The 21,454-nt window shown below is 47.0% G+C and overlaps 3 protein-coding genes across 3 annotated transcripts; 1 reads left to right on the top strand and 2 right to left on the bottom strand.

Moving 5' to 3' along the window:
• Positions 1 to 1,248: 1,248 nt before the first annotated feature.
• LOC100823213 (zinc finger CCCH domain-containing protein 53) lies at positions 1,249 to 5,502 on the bottom strand. The gene is made up of 9 exons (XM_003578957.4): positions 4,736 to 5,502; positions 4,464 to 4,646; positions 4,174 to 4,359; positions 3,930 to 4,030; positions 3,569 to 3,850; positions 3,246 to 3,462; positions 2,661 to 2,849; positions 2,154 to 2,226; positions 1,249 to 2,011 (listed from the first exon to the last, which is right to left on the bottom strand). Exons 1-8 carry the CDS (start codon positions 5,380 to 5,382, stop codon positions 2,193 to 2,195), a joined length of 1,839 nt encoding a protein of 612 aa, XP_003579005.1. The 5' UTR covers positions 5,383 to 5,502; the 3' UTR covers positions 1,249 to 2,011; positions 2,154 to 2,192.
• A 7,470-nt stretch (positions 5,503 to 12,972) lies between these two features.
• Positions 12,973 to 15,165, bottom strand: LOC100832186 (probable apyrase 3). The gene is made up of 5 exons (XM_003577068.4): positions 14,611 to 15,165; positions 14,434 to 14,490; positions 14,221 to 14,313; positions 13,936 to 14,141; positions 12,973 to 13,799 (listed from the first exon to the last, which is right to left on the bottom strand). Exons 1-5 carry the CDS (start codon positions 15,019 to 15,021, stop codon positions 13,175 to 13,177), a joined length of 1,392 nt encoding a protein of 463 aa, XP_003577116.1. The 5' UTR covers positions 15,022 to 15,165; the 3' UTR covers positions 12,973 to 13,174.
• Positions 15,166 to 18,065: 2,900 nt separating this feature from the next.
• Positions 18,066 to 20,592, top strand: LOC100822906 (probable apyrase 3). The gene is made up of 6 exons (XM_003578956.4): positions 18,066 to 18,382; positions 18,661 to 18,789; positions 18,908 to 18,964; positions 19,178 to 19,270; positions 19,377 to 19,582; positions 19,679 to 20,592. Exons 1-6 carry the CDS (start codon positions 18,122 to 18,124, stop codon positions 20,304 to 20,306), a joined length of 1,374 nt encoding a protein of 457 aa, XP_003579004.1. The 5' UTR covers positions 18,066 to 18,121; the 3' UTR covers positions 20,307 to 20,592.
• The last annotated feature ends 862 nt before the right edge of the window (positions 20,593 to 21,454 follow it).

The raw sequence follows: 21,454 nt of genomic DNA, 5'->3' as shown, positions 1-21,454 counted from the left end.
TCTTGTATGAGTTTAGTAAAAGAGTAAGCATAGAGGTTTGTACGAAGGTTCTTTTGACCCACAGGTTCAACCCCATGAGGCTATGAGTCAAATACAATTTCAAAGGATTCATAGCCCCAATACAAGATTTTTAATGTATCTATTTGGATACTCCAAGAGGAATTGAAACTAGAGAAGGTCTGCACAATATATTTCTTCTATATCATTCCCTTATCCCAAAGGCCTCTTTTGGATCAAAATACTACAAAACTCTTATGAATTTCCATCGCTCCAATGGGGGCATCTTCACAAACGTGAAATCTCATCCAATGACTACGGAGCATGACATCCAGTTGTCTTCTTGAGAGACATCTCATTAATCCTAATCCAAATAGCCCCTTGTGAATAATTGTTTTCTTGGAAGTATGAATTTTTCCTATTCCAAATAGCCCCTTACAAATAATTGTTCTCTTCAAGCAACCTCAAAGGCAAGTCACTAGACCCTTTTTAGCTAGCGACGAACAGTAGCAGCAGTGCAGCACCCATCAATGTGATGTTCATTGTTGTGCCAGCCAGCTAAGCCGCAGGGACGATCATTTGGTTCTTTGACCAGATGTTGACCATGCAAGAACAACTGTGGCCACGTTCATGCTATAGGGTTCAGGGTCACTTTGTTTACTTGCTTTTGGGTGCTAGCATCCGAGGAGTAACATACTCCCATGATTACTAAATTATTTGTGCATGCTCAGCCAGTAGAGTATACAAAGTGCAACCTCTTCTCTAATGTCTCCGAGTTACGAGACACAAAGCTCCAACCCAAATGTCCCGGATGCTTGTTTTCCAGGTATCTACAGTATTGTTTTTGAGAAACTTTAAGCATGTCCCTAATGGACATGGGCACATGGCAGCCCAGTTTCAGAAGTTGCTAATTTGTACTCGGAACAACGATGAAGAACAAGCACCCAGAAACTATGTTATCCGTAAGGAAAACGACGGTTCAGTGGTCATGATAAGCATCTAGTTTCCGAATCCCCCAACAGAACATGCTATGCAAGTTCAATTTTAACATGTACTAACATTTGTACCGAAAAACTGTAAAAGCCACATCCAGTAGAGTCAAGTGCTGCCAAGAAAGTGTTGGTTCAAGTTTACAAATGCTACTGGTTTCCCATGACAAAACATACTCAGGAAACCTCTTCATTAGTCACATTTTGGATTAGAGACAAGCATATTCAAATTATTTTCAAACAACCAGGTAGAGCAGCTATATTAAAAACAGAGAGAGAACAGATATAACTGGGTAATTACTTTTTCATTTCTTTGTCTACTGCTGCTGCTACTTCCACAAGGATGATGAAAAGGGAGAAGAGCAAAAAGATGCAGAGTGGAGCAACAAAGCATGCTACTACTGCTCAGGAAAATATACATTGACATGACTAGTATATCTCTGTCTATTTTGACCAGTGCATGGGCAAAAGGACAATGTCTCTGATGACATGATTCAACTATGATTCTTGGCACCCGTGAGTGAGTGAGTGCCCTCTTCAGGCCCCCACACTGCCTCATCACTTTCCCCTCTGTGACCTCTGTCCGGCTTTTGTCCACTCCACTTCTCTCTCTACCTGTTTGCTTTTGATGTCTGTATGCAGCCATGTCACTTTCCAACAACTGGCTGCCAGGACTAAGTTTGATTTCACTTGTGTATCATAGCAGTACTGAGATGAGATCCATTCAACTACAGAGGATCATCATAACATATAGCATACAGGATGCCTGAATATTGTCTTTGGTTCTTCTACTACCACTAACTGATACTTGCAGCAGCTAATATAATTAAGGAGACTACTATTATTATTTAGTTATACTATCATATACTTAAGGCTGGCCTAGAGCTAAAACAACCTAGATTTTCCTTTCCTTTCTTTGTTGCTGTTGTTGTTGCTGTTGTTCCTCTCTGAAGATTACTCCTAGTCTTTTGTTAATAGCTTTTCCTTCATTCCTGCCCTCCACTTCCTGGGGTGCTTATCACTCCCTGCAATGCATACACATAAACAACACATAACACAGACATCAGGGGTTGGTTGGAAGGAGACTAAATTTTTTATATGCATCATTATTGAGTGACTGATTGATTGTTACAGCACTACCAAAAGACAAGGTTTGTTGATACTTACTCTCATCTTGAGAAGGAGACCCCTTTTCCTGTTCTATATTCACAGCCCAATAGCTCCATGCCCAGGGGAGAACCTGAAGAACACAAGATCAGTAAGAAAAACAATGTGTTTCATACCTAATACCATCAGTACGCATTTTAAAATTTTAGTTAAGCCATCAATTACATAGATTATATGGCATACAAATTGTACTGTTAAAAGATTAGCAAGAATCCATTGATATGATTTTTATGGTACCCAAACTACATATTACAGACATAATTAGTGGTCAAAGATGTATCTCAAATGTGAAAGCCCCACTATAAAAGGAAGGAGGAATTAACAAAAACAATAGAAGTTACAAACACAATATCATCAGTAACTAAAACAAAACATGTTACATACTGTCATCAGTAAGGAAAACAATAATATTACTCCGTACATGCATACAATCATCAGTAACAAAGAAAAAAAATGAACAATAGACGCTAGGTTGAAATAAACAAAGTTCATGATGTTTCATTTCACCTGGGCACTTGGAAGAAGCAGGATTTGTAGGGAGGCAGCTCAAGCGCGGATGTAGGAGGGAACAGGGATGAAGCCACAAGATGAGGGCTGCCATTGTGGCCCGCTGCTGAAGCAGCAGCATCAATGGAGGAGTTGGCCTTTGTGGGAGAAGCAAATGGACTGTCAGGCAGGTTGTGCTCCTCCACGCCACTGCAATCCAAACAGCAAGAAACATACATATAAAAATCCTGGATATCACAACTTGCACAAGAAACATCTTTTTAAAAATGCCATTAGCTGGAACCATTCATTGGTTTCTTTTTAATCTTTCCCCCCCTAAACTTTGCCTTTGCACATCTTTTTTGACCTTTCGTTGCTACCAATTAGGAGAACCTATGGCGAGCACACTTAACAGTCTATATACCCTAACCTCCTTTTGCAGCAGCTTTTGAAGGCACATTTCGTTGGTCAATGAGAATAACATAACACACTCCAAGATAAAGATAAAGAAAGCTAACAAAAGAGCAACCAAACAAGTTTTGCTTTGTTTCCTTTCCCCCCAAAAGAGAACAGCTGCATTTGGTAAATACTTGCTGCAAACATTACCTTTCTTGGAATCCATTAGCATTGGGTGCTGCTGCCGCCCCAGGAGGACCAGATTCCCTCTTCTCCTCTTCCCCAGAGTTGACCCCTTGCTTGGGGCTGCTCCTATCCCCGTCCCCTTCCTCCAGCTGCTGCTTGCCTTCTTCAGCAATGGCAGAAATAGCAGCAGGGGCAGCTGATGACATCATGGCAAGGCCACCACCACTGCTCATCTTGTGATCTACCACAACCAGAAACCATAAAGTCGGAAGTCAGAACCATTAATAGGCCTCCAAAGCATCCAAGAGAAAATAACAGCTTTGTCAAGATCATTTGGGAAGTGGAACCTTGGATGCTGGTGGCGTGATCAAAATGTAGGGCATTGCCATTGCCATTGCCATTGCCATTGCCGTCAGCAAGGTGCCGGAGACCCACCGGGGAGCCGATGGGGGAGGCGAGATGGTGGTGGTGGTGGCCTCTGCTTTTCATGTCCATGAGCTGCAGCCCCATGAAGCGGCGGCCCTGCAGATCGATGGCCTGCTGCAGCTCCGCCGCCTGCTGCTGCTCCTCCAGCTTCCTCCGCAAGAACGCCTCGTGGCTGCCCATGTTGGCGTACATCATCCTCGGCCCTAATCAAATCACAACAGCAACACATTAGTACTACAACCCCCAAATGCCGGCTAGGGTGCAAGAGTTTAAGGTGCTTACCGATCTGCGGTGACTGGAGGTCGAAAGGGTCCCTGGAATCAAGCAGCCCGGTGGGCGTCGTGCTCCCGGCAAAGTCGCCCTGGTGCGCATGCGGGAACTTCCTGCAATGAAGCAACAAATCCAAGCTCAAAACACTGTTTTTTGCTTCTTCCTTCTCAAAAAGAAAGGATACATCAAAGCAAAGCTAACAATGTACACCATGGAAGCAAATGAAATGTCTGGACAATGGCGGAAAAGGACGTGCCTGAACCTGTCGGGGACCTTGCCCTTCTCCTTGTAAGGCTTCACTAGGACACGCGCGTCGCATACAAAATGTGGGTTTCCCTTGGCGAGGATGAGCCGCACAGTCTCGGCGTAGACGAAGGTGACGAAGCCAAACATGCGCTTCTGCTGGTACGGGATGCGCACGTCCTGGACCGGCCCGTACATGCTGCAAATCCACTCCCATCGTTAATAATGCTGAAGACAGAGGATGGAAGCAGCAGCAATGGCGACGGCGGCGAGTTAGGTGGAGCGAGTTATTTACTCAAGTACCTGAAGTAGCTGGACACGTCCTCCTCGCTGAAGGTGGAGTCGGCGGGGAATGTCAGATAGATCTGCCTTGCTGCGGGGTTGGAGGCGAGGTCGCTGACGCAGCGGTCTAGCCGCGGCGACCGCACGGCGAACTTGTGCATGTCGTCTCCTCCGCCTCCGGCCAGCATCATGGCCGCCGCCGCCCTGAAAAACACCCAGATTAATTAGCATTAGCAGGGCTAAACGAAAGCGCATCAGTAAAAAAACACAAACTTTGGGGTTAATCTAGTTACCTCTGGGAGTCGCTCTGCTGATGCTGCTGTTGCTGGAGGAGGAAGTTCAGGCCGCGGGGAGACGGCGAGAAGGGGAAGGCGGACGCCATGAGCTCCGACCGGACGGCGGCCTCGGCCCGGGCGGCGCGGATGGCGTCCCCCATGTCCTGCTCGGCCGCGGCGAGGGCGTGGTCGGGGAGCCCGCCGTGGACAAAGCGGCAGCTGCCGCCGTTCTTGCAGAAGCCGCGCGCGTAGTACAGGCAGGGCTTCCATCCGCCTGCGGCGTCGGCATCAGAGAGCGAGAGGCTCCGGCGGTGTTGCTGCTGCTGCTGCTCGCCCCAGATGAGCTCCTCCATGGCAGCAGCACGGCCGTCCCCGTCGAACCTCTGACCGTCCCCAGCGAACGCGCCCGGTGGCAGCGGCGGCAGGTCGTCCTCCCACGGTGAAGGCGGAGGAGGGGAGGACGGGGAGAGCCTGTGGCCGGCGATGTCGGCGCGAGCCCTGGCGACGACGGTGTGGAGAAGGTGCTCGGGGCCGAAGGCGAGGCGGATCATGTCCTCCTCGCTGCGGTCCTGGACGAGCAGCATCCCCATGATCTTGGACGCCAGCTCCGGGTCCAGCGCCTGCACCCGCGCGAACACCACCTTGGTGGCCTCGTACGCATCCATGGCCGCACTCTTCTTCCTTCCTCCCTCCCGGGGGTGCGGTTTGATTATGAGAGAGAAGGAAGGGGAAGAAGAAGGTGAAAGGATGAAGTTACAGAGAAGGAAGAGCAAGGGGGAGGAGCGGGGGTGAATTAAATAGTGCGGTTGGGGAGGCATTCGTGGTGGTCTCTGTTTCAGTCTCGGGGAGAGCGAAAGCTGGCTCTTTTGGCTCCTTTCCTTTCCACATCGGCTTTTCAGTTTCAGTTTTCCCTCCTTCAAATTTTGGGTTTTCTCTTCTCTTCTGCCCGTGGTTTTGGGTTTCAGAGGGTTTGCTTGTCTTGCAAGATGCGCTTGAATTTTCGGGGATTGGTTCGAGAGAAATTTATGGAGTTTGGGTTTCGAGATTGTGGTGAGTACGTACAGCGTGCTACTCGAAACTCCATTCGGTAAAAACAAATTTGAAACTCCACGCTAAATTTTTGTAATGTTTACAGTTTTGGTTGCAATGGTTTTCATATTTGGCAATGAGTTGGAGAAATCTCGTGGTACGATGAAAATAGACTTGATCAATAGAAACGTAGAGATGAGCTTTTTTTTTCCTTGTCCAACAGCGTATAAATTTTGTACAGTCAATTTAAAATCAATAATTGCCTCGGCCCGAAGTAACGTAAACAGCCAGTCGATTTTTGAAGCTGGGAGCAAACCACGAGAGATGTTTGCTTGTAGTGGGTTTTTTCTCACGTGCAACGGCAGTAGCCAGCCTGTACAATGAATGTGAAATCAATAATTTCCCTCGGGCCGAAGTAACGTAAACAGCTTGTTGATTTTAAAATTTCAAACAAGTGAGCAAACCACGAGAGATGTTTGTGTGTAGCGGTTTTTTTTTGCGAGCAACGGCAGTAGACAGCCTGTACAATGAATGTGAAATCAATAATTTCCCTCGGGCCGAAGCAACGTAAACAGTTTGTTGATTTTCAAATTTTGAACCCGAGAGCAAACCACGAAAGATGTTTGCGTATAGCGTTTTTTTCCACAAGCAACGGCAGTAGCCACCCTGTACAATGAATGTGAAATCAATAATGGCCCTCAGCCCAAAGTAACCTAAACAGCTTGTTGATTTTCAAATTTTGAACCCCAGAGCAAACCACGAGAGATGTTTGCGTGTAGCGTTTTTTTTTCGCGAGCAACGGCAGTAGACAGCCTGTACAATGAATGTGAAATCAATAATTTCCCTCGGGCCGAAGTAACGTTTGTTGATTTTCAAATTTTGAACCCGAGAGCAAACCACGAGAGATGTTTGCGTGTACCGGTTTTTTTTCGCGAGCAACGGCAGTAGACAGCCTGTACAATGAATGTGAAATCAATAATTTCCCTCAGGCCGAAGTAACGTAAACCGCTTGTTGATTTTCAAATTTTGAACCCGAGAGCAAACCACGAGAGATGTTTGCATGTAGGCTTTTTTTCGCGAGCAACGACAGTAGACAGCCTGTACAATGAATGTGAAATCAGCGATGGCCCTCGGCCCAAAGTAACATAAACAGCCGGTGGATTTCAAATTTCGAACCCGGGAGCAAACCATGAGAGATGTTTGTGTGTAGCCTTTTTTTTCATGTGCAACAGCATTAGCCAGCCTATACAATGAATGTGAAATCAATAATGGCCCTAACATAAACAGCTGGTCGATTTTCAAATTTTGGACACTGGAGCAAACCGTGAGAGCAACAGATTTGCTTGTATCTATGTTACGGGTGTAAACATTTAGTTAGAAAAAAAGAGAGTAAATTTGCACGCTAATATGCAGTGACGTTCAAAATTTGGTTGTGACGATTTGATCACAAAGGTTTGGAGTTGGCTTTCTAGTCTTTGGTTGTTTTGTGCAACTTCAACGCACGCATGCTTATATTTGGAAATGATTGAAGAAATCTCGTGCCAATGATGGAAAAGAGAGGTGGTCAATACAAGTGTAGAAATGTTTGCTCGTAGCGTTCTTTTTGCAAACTGGCAGGTTTTTTTTTTTTTGCATTCGCTAGCGGGCTTTTGAAATCCTGAAGCGAGGAGCTTGGGAGTTGGTATGTGCGTGTTGTATCAAGTAATACCATCGAGGTAAACTTATCGTTTATATTCATGTTTCAACCCTTTTTGTGCAAATTTGGTCGTAGTTTGCTTCCTTTTCATAGTTGTCGCACCAGATATCTAGGAGGATACCACTTTCAAAAAAGATATCTAGGAAGATAAATTATGCCAAAGTTTGTAAAAAAATGATGATGATTCGCAGAGCGAAGAAATGGGTGCCCCGAGCCGAGGATAGGGACCCGATGGCACCCTGACGACGACCTGGTCTGTGGATCAAGTTAGAAGCAAGTAACGAAAAAAGTTACTCCAATGTACGATCCTGTGTTGCATGATTACAATTTTGAAAAAAAATTGTTTTTGTTTTGAGGAAAAACAATTTTCAAAGCTGATACCTGGGATATACATATGCTCCACGCATGCTGTGCTGAGTATTACCAGGAGTAAATTTTTTTCCCCAATTAGCAGCTGGTGGTAGGCTCTCCCGTTGGTCGTCTCGCGCAGCACACAGACGCGACGCAAAGGTCCTGCCTGTCTAGCTTGCGTGAGGTCAGTGGGAGTGAGCTCAGTAGAGTGAGCTAGCTTGGCCGTAGCTTTCGGTTCCGTGTTGTCTTGCAAAGCAACAAAATAGCTACAGCAGCTGGCTTTGGCCTCCTCCGGGAGCACTCACTCGCAACGGCGTACGTTGCCCATGGGATGGCCGTGGCTGACTCGCCCGGACGCTTGCGGGCTACACAAACAACGTTGCTGCTGTGCTGGGGCTTGGGTCCCTGGGTGCTAGCTGCTTGCTTGCGTAGGCACAGTCGCAGAGACAGTATTAGGATGTTTTAGTTGTAACATAAAGCTGCCAAGTCCGTTCGTGAATTATTGTGGTGGTTTTAGTCGTAACAAAAATCACGACAACGATTAGGGATCACACTTAATTCCAGCGATGATAGTATTAGGATGCCTCCTAGCCAGCCAGCCAGTGCCTGCTAGCTACCTAGCGGAAGTAGCTTACTATGGCTTCTGTTTGGCGCATTAACTCATGCATGCATGCTCTCCCTTTTCGCATTTCCACTAATTATGCATGAACTAACCTGAACCAGCGGATGAATGCCAGTTTAAATAAGAACGGCGAGCACGTACTTTGGCACGCGCGGCTGACTCCCAGGGCCCACGTTCAGCTGCACAAACGGCCGAGCACCCTTTCCCGCGAGCGAGAGTCCCCATGCACGTATGCCTTCCTGACAACAACAGATGAGTCCATGGATACATACACTCTCCCGATAAACACCCCTTCATTTTACCCTTTTTCTTACCACCGCTCCCTTTTACCCGCATGCATGCACGGTGGACGGGACGGCGGTGGGCTCCACCTCCCGATGAAACGCGGGCCCGGCCCTCTTCTTTAATCGTCGGGAGCACATGGGCACGCGAGACATGTCGGGCCCCACGCCCACGGTCCTGGAAAACGGAGAGGCTTCACTGACGTCCTTGGCCCCCCGGTGGCCTCGGGTCTCGCACATGGCAGCAGCACAAGCCCAGCAGCGCGCCCCACCTCCGCTTCTCACGCACAGGCTCTTAACTCCTGCCCTCACTGACACGCGGGGACAGAGAAGCTCCGGCCCGCACGGCAGAGAGAGGGCTGGTGCCCACGTAGCGTAGGTTGGGGACCCGCTAGGGGCCAAGTGGATAAGAGCCGCGGGAGAGAGCACGGACGGACCCGATGGATCCGAACGAACCGGGCCGCGGGTCGCCGGGGGGGCCCACGTGTCAACACCCCCGCACGGCGGGCGTGCGCAGAGAAACGGGGAAATGGCTGTGGCGGGGCCCGCTTGGCAGGGAAAAAGGCGTCGCTGGTGTTCTGTCGCGGGTTTCCTCCTGCTGGGGAGCAACGCCGGCATGCTGCGACCGACCGGGGGCCGGACGTGCGTGCGGCGGACCGTCCGATCCGTGATTCCGTTCTATGGGCATGGTGGCCGTCGCAACACTCCTCCCTCCCTCTCCACTGAGGGCACCCCCGGCCGTGAGACCCGTCTGGCCCGGATCGGTCCGTTCAGCCGAAACAGACAAAACACGCGTCTCAGCGGGGCGATCCATTTCCAACCAAAATTGGAACGAAAAGGGGTCAGGGCGGACAGAGTCTTTGCAATGGGTTTGTGTTCCCTTCGCTCTTTTTTTTTTTCCCTTCCGTGGCCCGCATGCCTGTGGGTGCTCTTGTTGGGGGGCACCGGCACACCAAAACGGACAAAGTCATTTGGTTTGTCCGACCACGCCCAAACGGACCAAAACGACCACAAAAAGAGGTCCATTCGGGTCGCCGCGCAGGAGTTGCCCTGATGCTACAGCAGCATGACTGCCTGATGGCCTGATGGAAGGTTTAACCTTAAGAAGACAGGAAAAAAAAGATCGAGTATGGGCTTTACGTTATTTTTTCTCTCCGTAAATTTTTCAAAATCACATACTTTGTATATTTTGTATCTTGGGTTTCACGAAACCGCAACTAGTGTTAGATTTCTCATGGAACGACCACTTTCGACGCAGGTCTTCTCAAAACACCCAAATCTGACGGATTAGCACGTTTGACAGTGAATCTGGTGCCATGTGGCCAAAATGTTCATCTCGCTCGTCACATCCTCCGGACCCAACCCGACCCATTAACCCCTCTACACCAAAATTTCCCGTTCGTCCGCCATGTTGTCAGGTCCGAAGCTAACTTTACAAAAAAATAATGGGTCCATTCCGGCAACCTGACGTATGACATGGGGGGGCCATTTGTCAGAAATGTTGTCAATCGCTGTATCTAGCAGATTTGGTTTATTTGATAACGCTCGTCCTAAGGATGGTGGTTATGTGAGAAGATTAGCGACAACAATTGTGATCCGTGTAATTCTAGTTACTATTGTGGTATGTTTTTTGCTCTCTTTTTTTCTTCTTTTGAACCCTGCCCAACCGTTTGCTCAACATTTCTTACATACACGCCTTTCATTTCTGGATAAAGGGTTTACTTTTTCTCCACAATAATTCTAGGTACCTTCTGTCTGTAACTTCGGGTTGAAAAATGCTAGGCGCATAAATGCCCTTTCACTTTTTTCCAGCACAAAATATAAATTTTGTAGTGTAGATGAAGCAACTTTTAATGCTTCAAGTTGCTTTTTGAGCACAAAATTTGATTTGATCCTTTCGGCCCGGGTGTAAAAGAAACGACAATTTCTCAACGAGAAATATGCAAAACATAATACGGAGTACTGGTACACTTTGCCAGCGAAAATGTTGTGCCAACTACGATACCCGCGAATGCAGTAGGAGTAGATACCAATGCTGGATGTTCATTTATGATGTTTGGTGCACCAAACACTTTTACTACTCCACACATGCACTGGACTTGGAAGACTGCATATCTTTGCTTGGTTGAGAGGTTTGATAGGTGAGCAAAGTTAATGTTCCCCAATTAATATAATTCCACCTGACTTGATTTTGGGGGGTTTAGGCTTGAGAATGTCCGAGGCCAACCCAGCAAGCACGTACGGAGTACCTTGTCTTACTCGAGGACACTCTGTGTTTAGTCGCTCTCACGCTCCCTCCCAGCTGAGCTTAGGACCTTCTCGTAGGATCTGTTATGGATCCTCTCCTCCTCACGTGAAGCAAGGGAGTATCATACAGCTGGGCAGTGTACTGTACTTGGAGTATTACTATCAATGTGTTCTGACCTTTGGTAGTTACAGTTGCAACTTATAACAACCTCACATGGTAAAAACAGCTTGTGGTTAGTACAAGCTACTGTTGTTCTCTGCTACACCTGCACCTACAACAGCATAGATTGGTTCATAACGAGACTGTAAAAAAGTCGCAGTAGTCCTTAATGCTGGTAAATTGAGTAGGTGTAAATGTTATACTCCTACCAAGTGACCGTAGAAATGGAAAATTCTAGCATTATTTTCTTCTGCTCATTCCGTAAACAACAAAAGATGTCTCAACTTTGACAAAATTTGAATGCATCTATACATTAAGTCATATTCAGATATATTCAAATTTTAACAAACTTGAGACATACTTTGTTGTACTGAGAGGAGTATTATTTTCAGTTGTATATGTATTTGTTTGAGACAAAATAAGCTACACCTGCAGCTTTTGAAGGAGGCCTGTAAATATATCCGAGTAAAAGATCAACATGTCAATGCTCCTTCTTTTCAGGCACTTGCAGCATGGTTACGTCAAGTCGCATAGACAGGCTATGCTTACAGCTGACAGCTTTTGGTATGGACATGCCATCTGAATAAACAAACACCACTAGCTACTCCCCTAAATCACCTGACACTATCCAGAACAAGAGAAGAGTGGTACTGTAGCACCAAAATTTTATACCAAACAAAAATGTTTCAGATAAGCATCTTGATTTGCATTTGCCCCTCAATGATCATGTGGGGCCGACCAGAAAGAATACAGCTAATTTTTTTCTTGTCCATTTTGATAATACTCATTCGACAAGAATCTATCGCCATATATAATTGACAGTGGATAGGACTACATTATTAGTTATTCTCTGGGGCCCCCAACCGCTAATCGATCTGGAGTAGTACGATACTTCCCTGTCGAAATTTGTTAATGCTGAGGAGCCAAAAATGGGAGTCCACTAGGAACGAATCCACAATCAGGTTAGTGGCTAATTAATTCTCAGATTACAGCTGAAACATCCCCCATGCAAATCTTTGTCTGAAAGCTACTTAATCAATCAATCAATCAGCATTAGTTGTTGGCGCTCTCCCGTACGAAGCATAATCGAGCCAGGGCATTACAACTCCGATTCAGGTAAGCATGATGGTGACCTGCACAGAGGTTAACTAATGTGGAGTGGAGCTAATTATATCGTCAGGAGCGGGGTATGATTAAGCCGTCTTTTTAATTTGGACCTGCTTGGCTAATGGCTAATCATTTGCGCGAGAGGCCAGGGGTATCTCCGGCCCCTCCTACTACTACTGTCACTGTCACTGTCAGCATCAGCTTGCATCAAACAATGTTTGGAGTTTCTCTGAATTATGGGTGTTAAATCTGTTTGATTCTTGCTAGCTGTGCGTTCATGTTTGTCATTATGACAAAAAAAGAAGAAGAACAGGATACGGTGACTACGATTTGCTGATTTTGACGTCTGTTTTGCTTGCACACGATGATGCTCTATCAGCTGTATAATCTCCTCTGATGACTGAAGCTTGCATGAGACGGGCTTTGGCCTGCATTCCAATCTCGTTTGGAATGGGCCTGAAGCCACGTGCGTGCGTCGCTTGGACAGCTGATGGGCTGGGCCGAGCACACACAGAACAATTCGTTTGGATCACTGCCCAGCATCTGGCCCGGACTGTCATTCTTTTCGCTATGGCGAGACGGGCGGCGGGTAATTGTGGCCGGGAGCCCGGAAGCAGCCCATGCATCCAAAATCGTTTTTGTTTTTTTCTCGCAAAATCCATCGACCTTTTCCCGTAGAAATAGTGAGATTTCTAAAGCTAAAAAATTGTACTACTAAATTTCTTCAACGTGCAACTACATACTCCGATACTCGATATCTCGGAGACGAAAAAAAGAGATCGAGCTTTACTCATCGTTTCGAAAAAAACATATTCCCCATTCAACTGTGAATTAATATCTCGGAGATGGCTATATTTTTCTGGAGAAGGAGATGGCCATAGTCCATTTTTCCGATGGCACAATTATTTCTCGCTATAGACGGCAGAGATTACAGAATCCATGATGGAGCCGCCCTCTCGCGAGATCAAGAATCCTGAGAGAGGCGCTTCTTGGGCGCGACGGCCTCAATGGCTTCCCCGAGCGGCCACGCGGCCTCGATGAAGAACTCCCCATGCTTCACCTTCTCCACCAGCGTGATCTGCCTCCGCCGCCGCAGCCCAAAACCATCCTTCAACAGCGTGTACTGGTACACCAAATCCATGCATATGAACTCCGTCTCCCGCACCCCGGGGAACGCCGCCCTGGCCTCCTCCAAGCTCAGCGGGCAGATCTCCTTCGCCGCCGCCCTGAACTCCGCCGGGCTGGACTTGGCGCTCGGCGCCGCCTTGTCCACCCACCCGACCTGCGTCGCCTTGCCGTAGAAGAAGGACGCCGCGTAGATCTCCTTCTGCCCGGCGCCGCCGCCGCCGTTCCAGACGCCATTGAAGGTGCAGTTCTTGGCCTTGCACGGCGCGTCCAGCCTCAGCGCCCGGCGGGCCTCCTTCCTGCACTTGCCGTACGACGCGCCCCATGGCGCCGCCACCGCCGGGTAGTCCTCGCCGTTGTAGGTGTAGTTGCCGGTGGACCCGAGCAGCATGCAGTCGCTGAACGGCCGGGGACTCGCCTTCAGGATCTCCACGCGGGCAGCCAAGTTACCGTAGTACAAGTAACTGCGAATTAGCAGTTAATACACATTAAGCATGTGCAACTAGTTTCATGTTTAAACTTGCGATTGATCGATTGATTAAGGGCTAATCTCGTAGAAAGATTTGATCTTGTGCGAGATGAGATGGGATCAACAGCAACCTGTGGACATAGACGCTGTAGTCTTTGCCCTTGAGGTACTCTTTGGTGATGTAAGGGTCTTTGCCATCAGGCACTGCCGGAGCGTTTGCTGCAGCATTTGCAGAGACTGCATATGCCATCTGAACAGAGCCACCTCCAAGGTCGATCACACCTACCGTGTTGGAGTAATCTCCTCCCAATCTATCCAGCAGATAGTTCAGGGCAACCTGTATGCACACTGAACTTGTAAGAACAGAGTGCACTGCTTATATCATTAATTGTTTCTAAGGTTATTGTTATTTATACCCATATGTAAGATCCTTCTTGAGACCCCTCAAGAACATTGATCCATTTTGGGTTGTACTGGAATATGCTCCTGCGCCAGATGACATCTCTCACCTGTACTACCAAGCATGTGCATCCCTCAAGTTAAGAACATCATCTCATATGACTGAAAAATAATTATGCAATATTTAGAGTACTAGTAATAATTAACCAGGAGCAAGAGTAATTATTTACCGCTTCAAGGATCTGCTCTGATTGCTCATCTCCGATGAGTCTCAATCCAGCCGTCGCCTGCTTAATAATTTGTGATCAGTGCTTAATCACCAGACATCACACACATGTATGCTCTATGTACCTTTTATATGTTCCCAAGATTACAATTAAGATACTGATCGATAGGCTTGTATTTACCCCTAGTTTAACTGGCGTCAAGCTCATCTGCCACCAGGGCACGGCGCTCTTGGCCCTGTCGAGAAGAGGTAGCAATGTCTTTGCCGCCTCCTGAGGCCGCCCGGCGTACGAGCTCAGCCCGGGACTCACCTTGGCGAAGACCTCGACGTCGTCGCCGATCTTGAGGAGGTCCATCTTCCTGTCGAACTTGAAGACGTGCACCCTCGTGCCCGTGCTACCGGCGTCGAAGATCACGGCGTACTTCTCCGGTCCCGCCTTCACGATGGCAGCCTCTTCTTCCCCGGCGCCGATGTTACCCTTCCGGCCAAGCACGGCGTCCTCGGCCAACGATGATGACGAGGCCAGGAAGAAGAAGAAGAAGAAGAAGAAGAGGATGAGGGCCGTGGACACGCCGGCGCCAGAATTAGCCATTGCGATATGAAGCTAGTTAAGACTTGTGAAGTTAAGCTGCAGCCCACTTGTAAAGACTTGTGAAGTTGTGATTTTTAAAGACCAGGAGTGGTGAGCACAGAGCACCCCAGTCAGTCTCCAGGTTTGGTGCTGTGCCATTCACTCACTCCATGGCTAACTGTAGGCATTTGTCCTTGTCCACCAACAGCTAATTAAGGCGATGATGGTTCTGTCTTTGCAGGGCAGATCTAGATCTCCATGTGTAACACGTTAGTGGGCACTATTTCAGTAATGATTTTATTTTTGTATATGAGTAACAAACAACATCAAGTTCATGCCTAGGACGCTCACAAGTCACACCGACCGAAATCCCTAGTGTTAGAGGGGGGAGCCCGACGACTCACCAGAACTTCGAATATTCAGGTTCTGAAGCTTCTCTTTTCGATTTCACCAAAGTGCTTAGTATCAATGTTTATGTGCATCAAAATTGCTCCTATTTTTTGCTGCATACTATGTTATGGATGATAAATCGTTGTTTGGTCTGTGCTATTCATACATCTTTTGCATTTAATCATATTATTGTCATTTGTCTTGACATTGTGTTCAGATGCGCAAATAGAACTGTTCACGGCAACGCACGGGAAATGACATTTTTTTCCTTATCCGAGACACATTGACCGGGGCCTGTGGATGTCCTGATCATCGTATATAGTCATGGGAACTAGTAGCTAGGTTTTGTTTCTTTGACGTTTCACCGGCGGGGGTTTAATTAAACATGGACAACGTGACAGGCTTGGGTCCATTCGAGCCGTGCATCACGTGGATGCTCACAACGTACGACGATCACTGTCTGCTAAGGAGTCCATTATGGGTGATGGAGCCACGTACTACAACGCCGTTCCATCTGACAAAAGATTTTGCTTTGTGTTTCTTGTGGGAGATTGCTGGGTTGGGCCACAAGCTGTCTGCACTTGATCTGGGCTGCGACCAGGCTGAAATTTTATACGAAGGCCTGGGAGTAGTTAATTAAGGGCTGTTGGGTCTTGTTGTTCCCAGTACGCCCATGTTGGTGATGGAGCCATTACAAGTACATAAGCTTGGTCTGGGCTGGGATTGTTGGGCTGGGCCACACGCTGTCTGCGACTTTATCTGGGCCGCAACCTGCCCGAAATTTGACAAGGAAGGCCTGGGACGGTATCTAATTAAGGGCTTGTGCTGGGTCTTGTTGATCCCTGCTACGCCCCGCGAACGAGAATTACTGGCATTCTTTTTTTTTTTCTTTCTCTTGTCCTAATAAAACAAAAACATGTTCTAATTTTTTTTTGAACTAAACAATAAATAGAATAAAAATATTTTGTTTGTTTCGCTAAATGGTTTGGATTTCAACTTAGACGGGCACTCCTCGATTAAGGTAGCCAAATGTTTGTTTGATCCAATTAATTTCTTTTCGTGCGTAGGTACGTCGTATTGCTGGTCGATCAAATCAATGCATGGGATCCAATCAATTGCGAATCATTAGTTACTTTTATACAGTGTGAGCTAGTATAAACACATAAAAGTATCCATAATTCTTGTCGAAATTTTACATTTATCTAGACAACTTTTAAAAATAAATACGTCCATTTTTGAGCAAGTTTAAGGCAAGAATTATGGAAACGGAGGAAGTACAAGATTTTGATATCCGTACTCAAAGTAGTCATGATCATACCAGAGGAGATATACCAACTCGGTAAAAAATCAACATGAAGTCGACATTTCCAAAGCTGACAATGGGTCGTGTTGGCCGCTCTCCCGCGTTCCACCTTCCAGCCCCATCGCCGCGGATAGGGATTCACCGCTGCTTGCACGCCGGCTATTCCGATCTCCAGCGAAGACCGTGCTAGCCTCTCGGCTTACGGGTTCCACCAGACCATGTCCTACGGTCCTCCAAGGGGTCCAATGAAAAAATCGTGACATCTGACATGCGGGATCCACATCTAAAAAATACAGTCAACTCCGCTTAAACCGTTGTTTTTGGGTGAAGTGAGACAATTGGACACAAAACGTGTGGTTTTGCGGACAACTTTAACAAAAGTGAGTGCTTGTTGAGAAGTCTGCCTCAAAACATATGGTTGTGTGAAATTTACTCTACTTTCTATACACCATTGATTGACTAGACAACTTGGAATGTTTTCTCTCCTCTAAGTAATGACTGTAGTAACTAAGTATTAGGATATGCTAAAGAGGCTTGTGAAAGCTGAACACAAAAATTAGAATGTTTTTTTTTTGGCAAAAGTAGAACTGATTTTGATATTAGGACGCATGGATCAGCTGCGCAAGCACAAGTATGAGCATGCACATGAAGACACGATCGAGTGGTTCTCCACGTACTTTTGCTATTTATAATCCATCTGTTCTTTGCTCTGGTGGATGCATGATATATTACTTCTAGATCGATGCTACCTCCGGTAGCTGATCTTTCAATTTTTTATTCACATATTTTCTATGCAAAACAACAGCCCAAAATTATACGGAGTACTATGGCATATCAAAGACCGTGCCTACATTATTCTAGCGTCATTTACTTAGGGGCGAAGAGAGTATCTATTAAAACACCATGCCTTATCTTTACTTATTAATTGCAGGGAAGAAAAGTTAGCAAATTAAAAGATGGAAATAAAGTATGAACGTGTTACGCACTTGCGCACGATCTGCTTTTGTACATTTTCTTGAGGGGAAATCTGCTTTCGTACATGTGCGTTTTGATTTATACATCTACAGTAGTATATCCCTATGATACGTTTTCTCCATGTGAAAGAGCTCAATGAAGAGGCCACGGGACCATTCCCAGGTGGCGCGACAGAGCAATGAAAAGCTGGGATCGAGCCTTATCTTCGGTCGTGACGCCGGAGCCTTTTGTATGAGAAAGCCTAAGCGCTAAACCACATCCTTCTCGCGGGTTATCTTCTACTCAAGCTCTCTCCTAGTACCAGGGACCAAATTGCAAAGATAAATCATACGTGGGGGGTGCCGATGGAAAATTCATCCTGTCCCCAATCCCACTCTATAAAACCGGCTCTTACAAGAGGACTCTGAACACGTACCAGCCAGCATATATAGCTCAGCTAGTGTCTCCTAATCAATGGCTCGCTTGGTCGGCGTCGCAGCGCCGCTCCTCCTCCTTCTCCTCCTGGCCTCGCCGGCCGCCGCCCGGGATGGGGCTATGCTAAGCACGGAGGGTAGCAATGTCGGGGACGACGTGCAGCTGGTGCTGCCAGGGCTGGCCAAGTACGCCGTGATCTTCGACGCCGGTAGCACGGGGACGCGGGTGCATGTCTTCAAGTTCGACAAGAAGACCATGGACCTCCTCAAAATCGGCGACAGCATCGAATTCTTCGCCAAGGTACATAGATTATATTATGGGTCTCGGGCGTCTGATTTTCTTCAATGAAACGCTTAAATATCAGTCGATCTTCGCTACCTCATTTTCTTTTTTAGAACCCATACCTCCTTCTCCACGTACTGCCGTTGGACGAAGATCTGATGGCCGAGCATATCGACTGATCTCTAACTAAAAATGGACGTGCAACTTTTCAATGTCAAAATCGTAGATTATTATATCACACCACGCATACACTCTTTTTTGGACCAATGCCGAGGTTTGTTTTGGTGGCGGTGCAGGTGAGTCCTGGGCTGAGCTCGTACGCCGGACGGCCGCATGAGGCGGGGAAGACGATGATACCCTTGCTAGACAAGGCGAAAAGCGTCGTGCCCTGGTGGCAAATGAACAGAACGCCCCTTAAACTAGGGGTAATATATATCGATCCTTGTCTGGCTAAATAAATAAAATGAAAATGAAAATTTAATCTTGAAGAAAATGGTTAAATCATATATGCACTTAAGCACTGACAAGATAATAATTAAGCAGGCTACGGCTGGGCTGAGACTTATCGGAGATAAGCAATCGGAGCAGATCCTTCAAGCGGTAATCACTTTTCCTATATATGCAATCGTTCAGCCATATACACTACTATACTACTTTCTCCATTCCATAAAGATTGGCACGGCTTTGGGTTAGAACTAGTTCAAAATCGTGCCAATCTTTATGGAATAGAGGGAGTAATATAGTAGCCGATGAATCCATGACGCCTATAAATTTAGGACTAATATATCCTCGGCGCAAATTAATGACATACAGGTGAGGGATGTTGTGCACACCACCAGCAGATTTCAGTACAACCCAAAGTGGATCAATGTTCTTGAGGGATCTCAGGAAGGATCTTACATATGGGTAATAAAATAAAATACACTACCCTTACTATAATCAATTAATTAATCACAAATACAGATAGAACAGCAACTAATTAACTCACCTACATATACACTCTGGCAAGTAGGTTGCCCTGAACTACCTGCTGGATAGATTGGGAGGAGATTACTCCAAGACGGTAGGCGTGATCGATCTCGGAGGCGGCTCTGTCCAGATGGCGTATGCAGTCTCTGCAAACGCTGCAGCCAACGCTCCGGCAGTGCCTGACGGCAAGGACGCTTACATCACCAAGGAGTTTCTCAAGGGCAGAGATTACAACGTCTATGCCCACAGGTTGTGGATCAATCAATCAATCAAATGCTTAACATTTACAGATTATAAACATTGCAGATGCTTAATTATTTATTTACTGCAATCGATAATCTGCAGCTACTTGTGCTACGGCATCTTGGCCGCCCGCGTGGAGATCCTGAAGGCGAAATCCGGGCCGTTCAGCAACTGCATGCTGCGCGGATCCACCGGCAACTACACCTACAACGGCGAGAGCTACGACGCGACGGCGACGGCATTCGGCGCGGTGTTACGAAAATGCAGGGAAGAGGTCCGGCGGGCGCTGAAGCTCGACGCGCCGTGCGAGGCCAAGAACTGCACCTTCGGCGGCGTGTGGAGCGGCGGCGGCGGCGCCGGGCAGGCGGAGCTCTATGCCACGTCATCCTTCTACGGCAAGGCGACCCAGGTCGGGTGGGTCGACAAGGCGGCGGCCCACAGCGCCAGGTCTAGCCCGGCGGAGTTCAGGGCGGCGGCGGCCAAGATCTGCCCGATGAGCGTGGCGGAGGCCAAGGCGGCGTACCCTGGGGTCCATGACACGGCGTATGTTTGTATGGACCTGGTGTACCAGTACACGCTGCTGGTGGACGGGTTTGGGCTGGCGCCCGCGAGGGAGATCACGCTGGTGGACAAGGTGAAGCACGGCGAGTTCTTCATGGAGGCCAAATGGCCGCTAGGCGAGGCCATTGAGGCCGTCGCGCCGAAGAAGAGTCTCTCACAAGAGGCGTGATTTGCTTTTGCAACGATGACGATCCGTGCCGGCTTGGCGGCTTACCCAAATAATCCTTTTCTTTTGGAATATATAAACGTGTATAAGCGTTCGTTTTTTTTTAGTTTTTTTTTAAGAATCGTCTGGCGTGTAAGCGTTCGTGTGTTCGTGTGTGTCGGTCGCGAGCTTGTTCGCACCACTTGGACTTATATGTTGCAGGCTGAGCTACTACGTAGGCCCAATATGGAGTTTCAGCCCTGTTTGTCTCGCACAACTTCGTGAAACGACTCATGTCTACTCTTGCCCATATGGCCACATTTAGGCTGCAGATAAAATTGCAGAGACATGGCCCCCATGGAGTATTACTACCAAGGAGCATTCGCTATTCTAAAAAAAAAGGAGCATTAGCTCAAAAAGAAAACGAAAACAAAGAGCAAAACACATTTGCTCGTCATTTCAAAAGAAAAAAAAACACCTTTGCTCCAGAAAAGAACACAACACCGGAATATATGAGCCCTATCTAAAGTTATAATATGTGATCTCGTGAATTGATCTGATTGTTATGACACGAATTACTGCAAGGTCCAACTAATTAATTATTGTTTAGTACTCCTTCAATCCATAAAAGTCGCCTATTTATTAAAAAAATGCACTAATTTAGTATAAAATGACCGACATTTTTTATAAATCGGAGAAAGCACGTACACTTCCTGTACATACTTGCTCGAAGCCTAACCTGCGAATATACAACGATATTAAGTTGCTGCAATTTCTTCTAACTGTACATACGTGTGTCCTTCCTGACGACAAACTAAAATCCACGTGTGGTGACGTGTGATGCTAGTTTGAGAATATTAGTTCTTACATGCGCATGCACGCGTGCACATATATACAACTTGTAAGAAAAGTCAAATGAACTGAGGTGACCTCATGTAATGTGAACAGGGTTGGTAAGATTTCTCGTTTTTTAGCGCCTGTCTTGGCACGGAATTAACACAGAGAAATAGCTACTCTAATTAACTAACCGGCCGGGTTAAAATAATGGATAGCTTTAGCCCGCACGGGAAAGGCAGACAGCTACATGTATCTAATGGAGACGATCGATGCGTTTCTTTCTTTCCTAGCTAAGGAATTGAAGACTACATCCAAGCAAGAATTAATCCGGGGAA

The sequence above is a fragment of the Brachypodium distachyon genome, chromosome 4 (assembly GCF_000005505.3).
Source record: "Brachypodium distachyon strain Bd21 chromosome 4, Brachypodium_distachyon_v3.0, whole genome shotgun sequence".
In the NCBI taxonomy this organism is placed as follows: Eukaryota; Viridiplantae; Streptophyta; class Magnoliopsida; order Poales; family Poaceae; genus Brachypodium; species Brachypodium distachyon.
The sequence above is the reverse complement of the archived record's forward strand: the minus strand, read 5'-3'. Positions and strand labels throughout refer to the sequence as shown.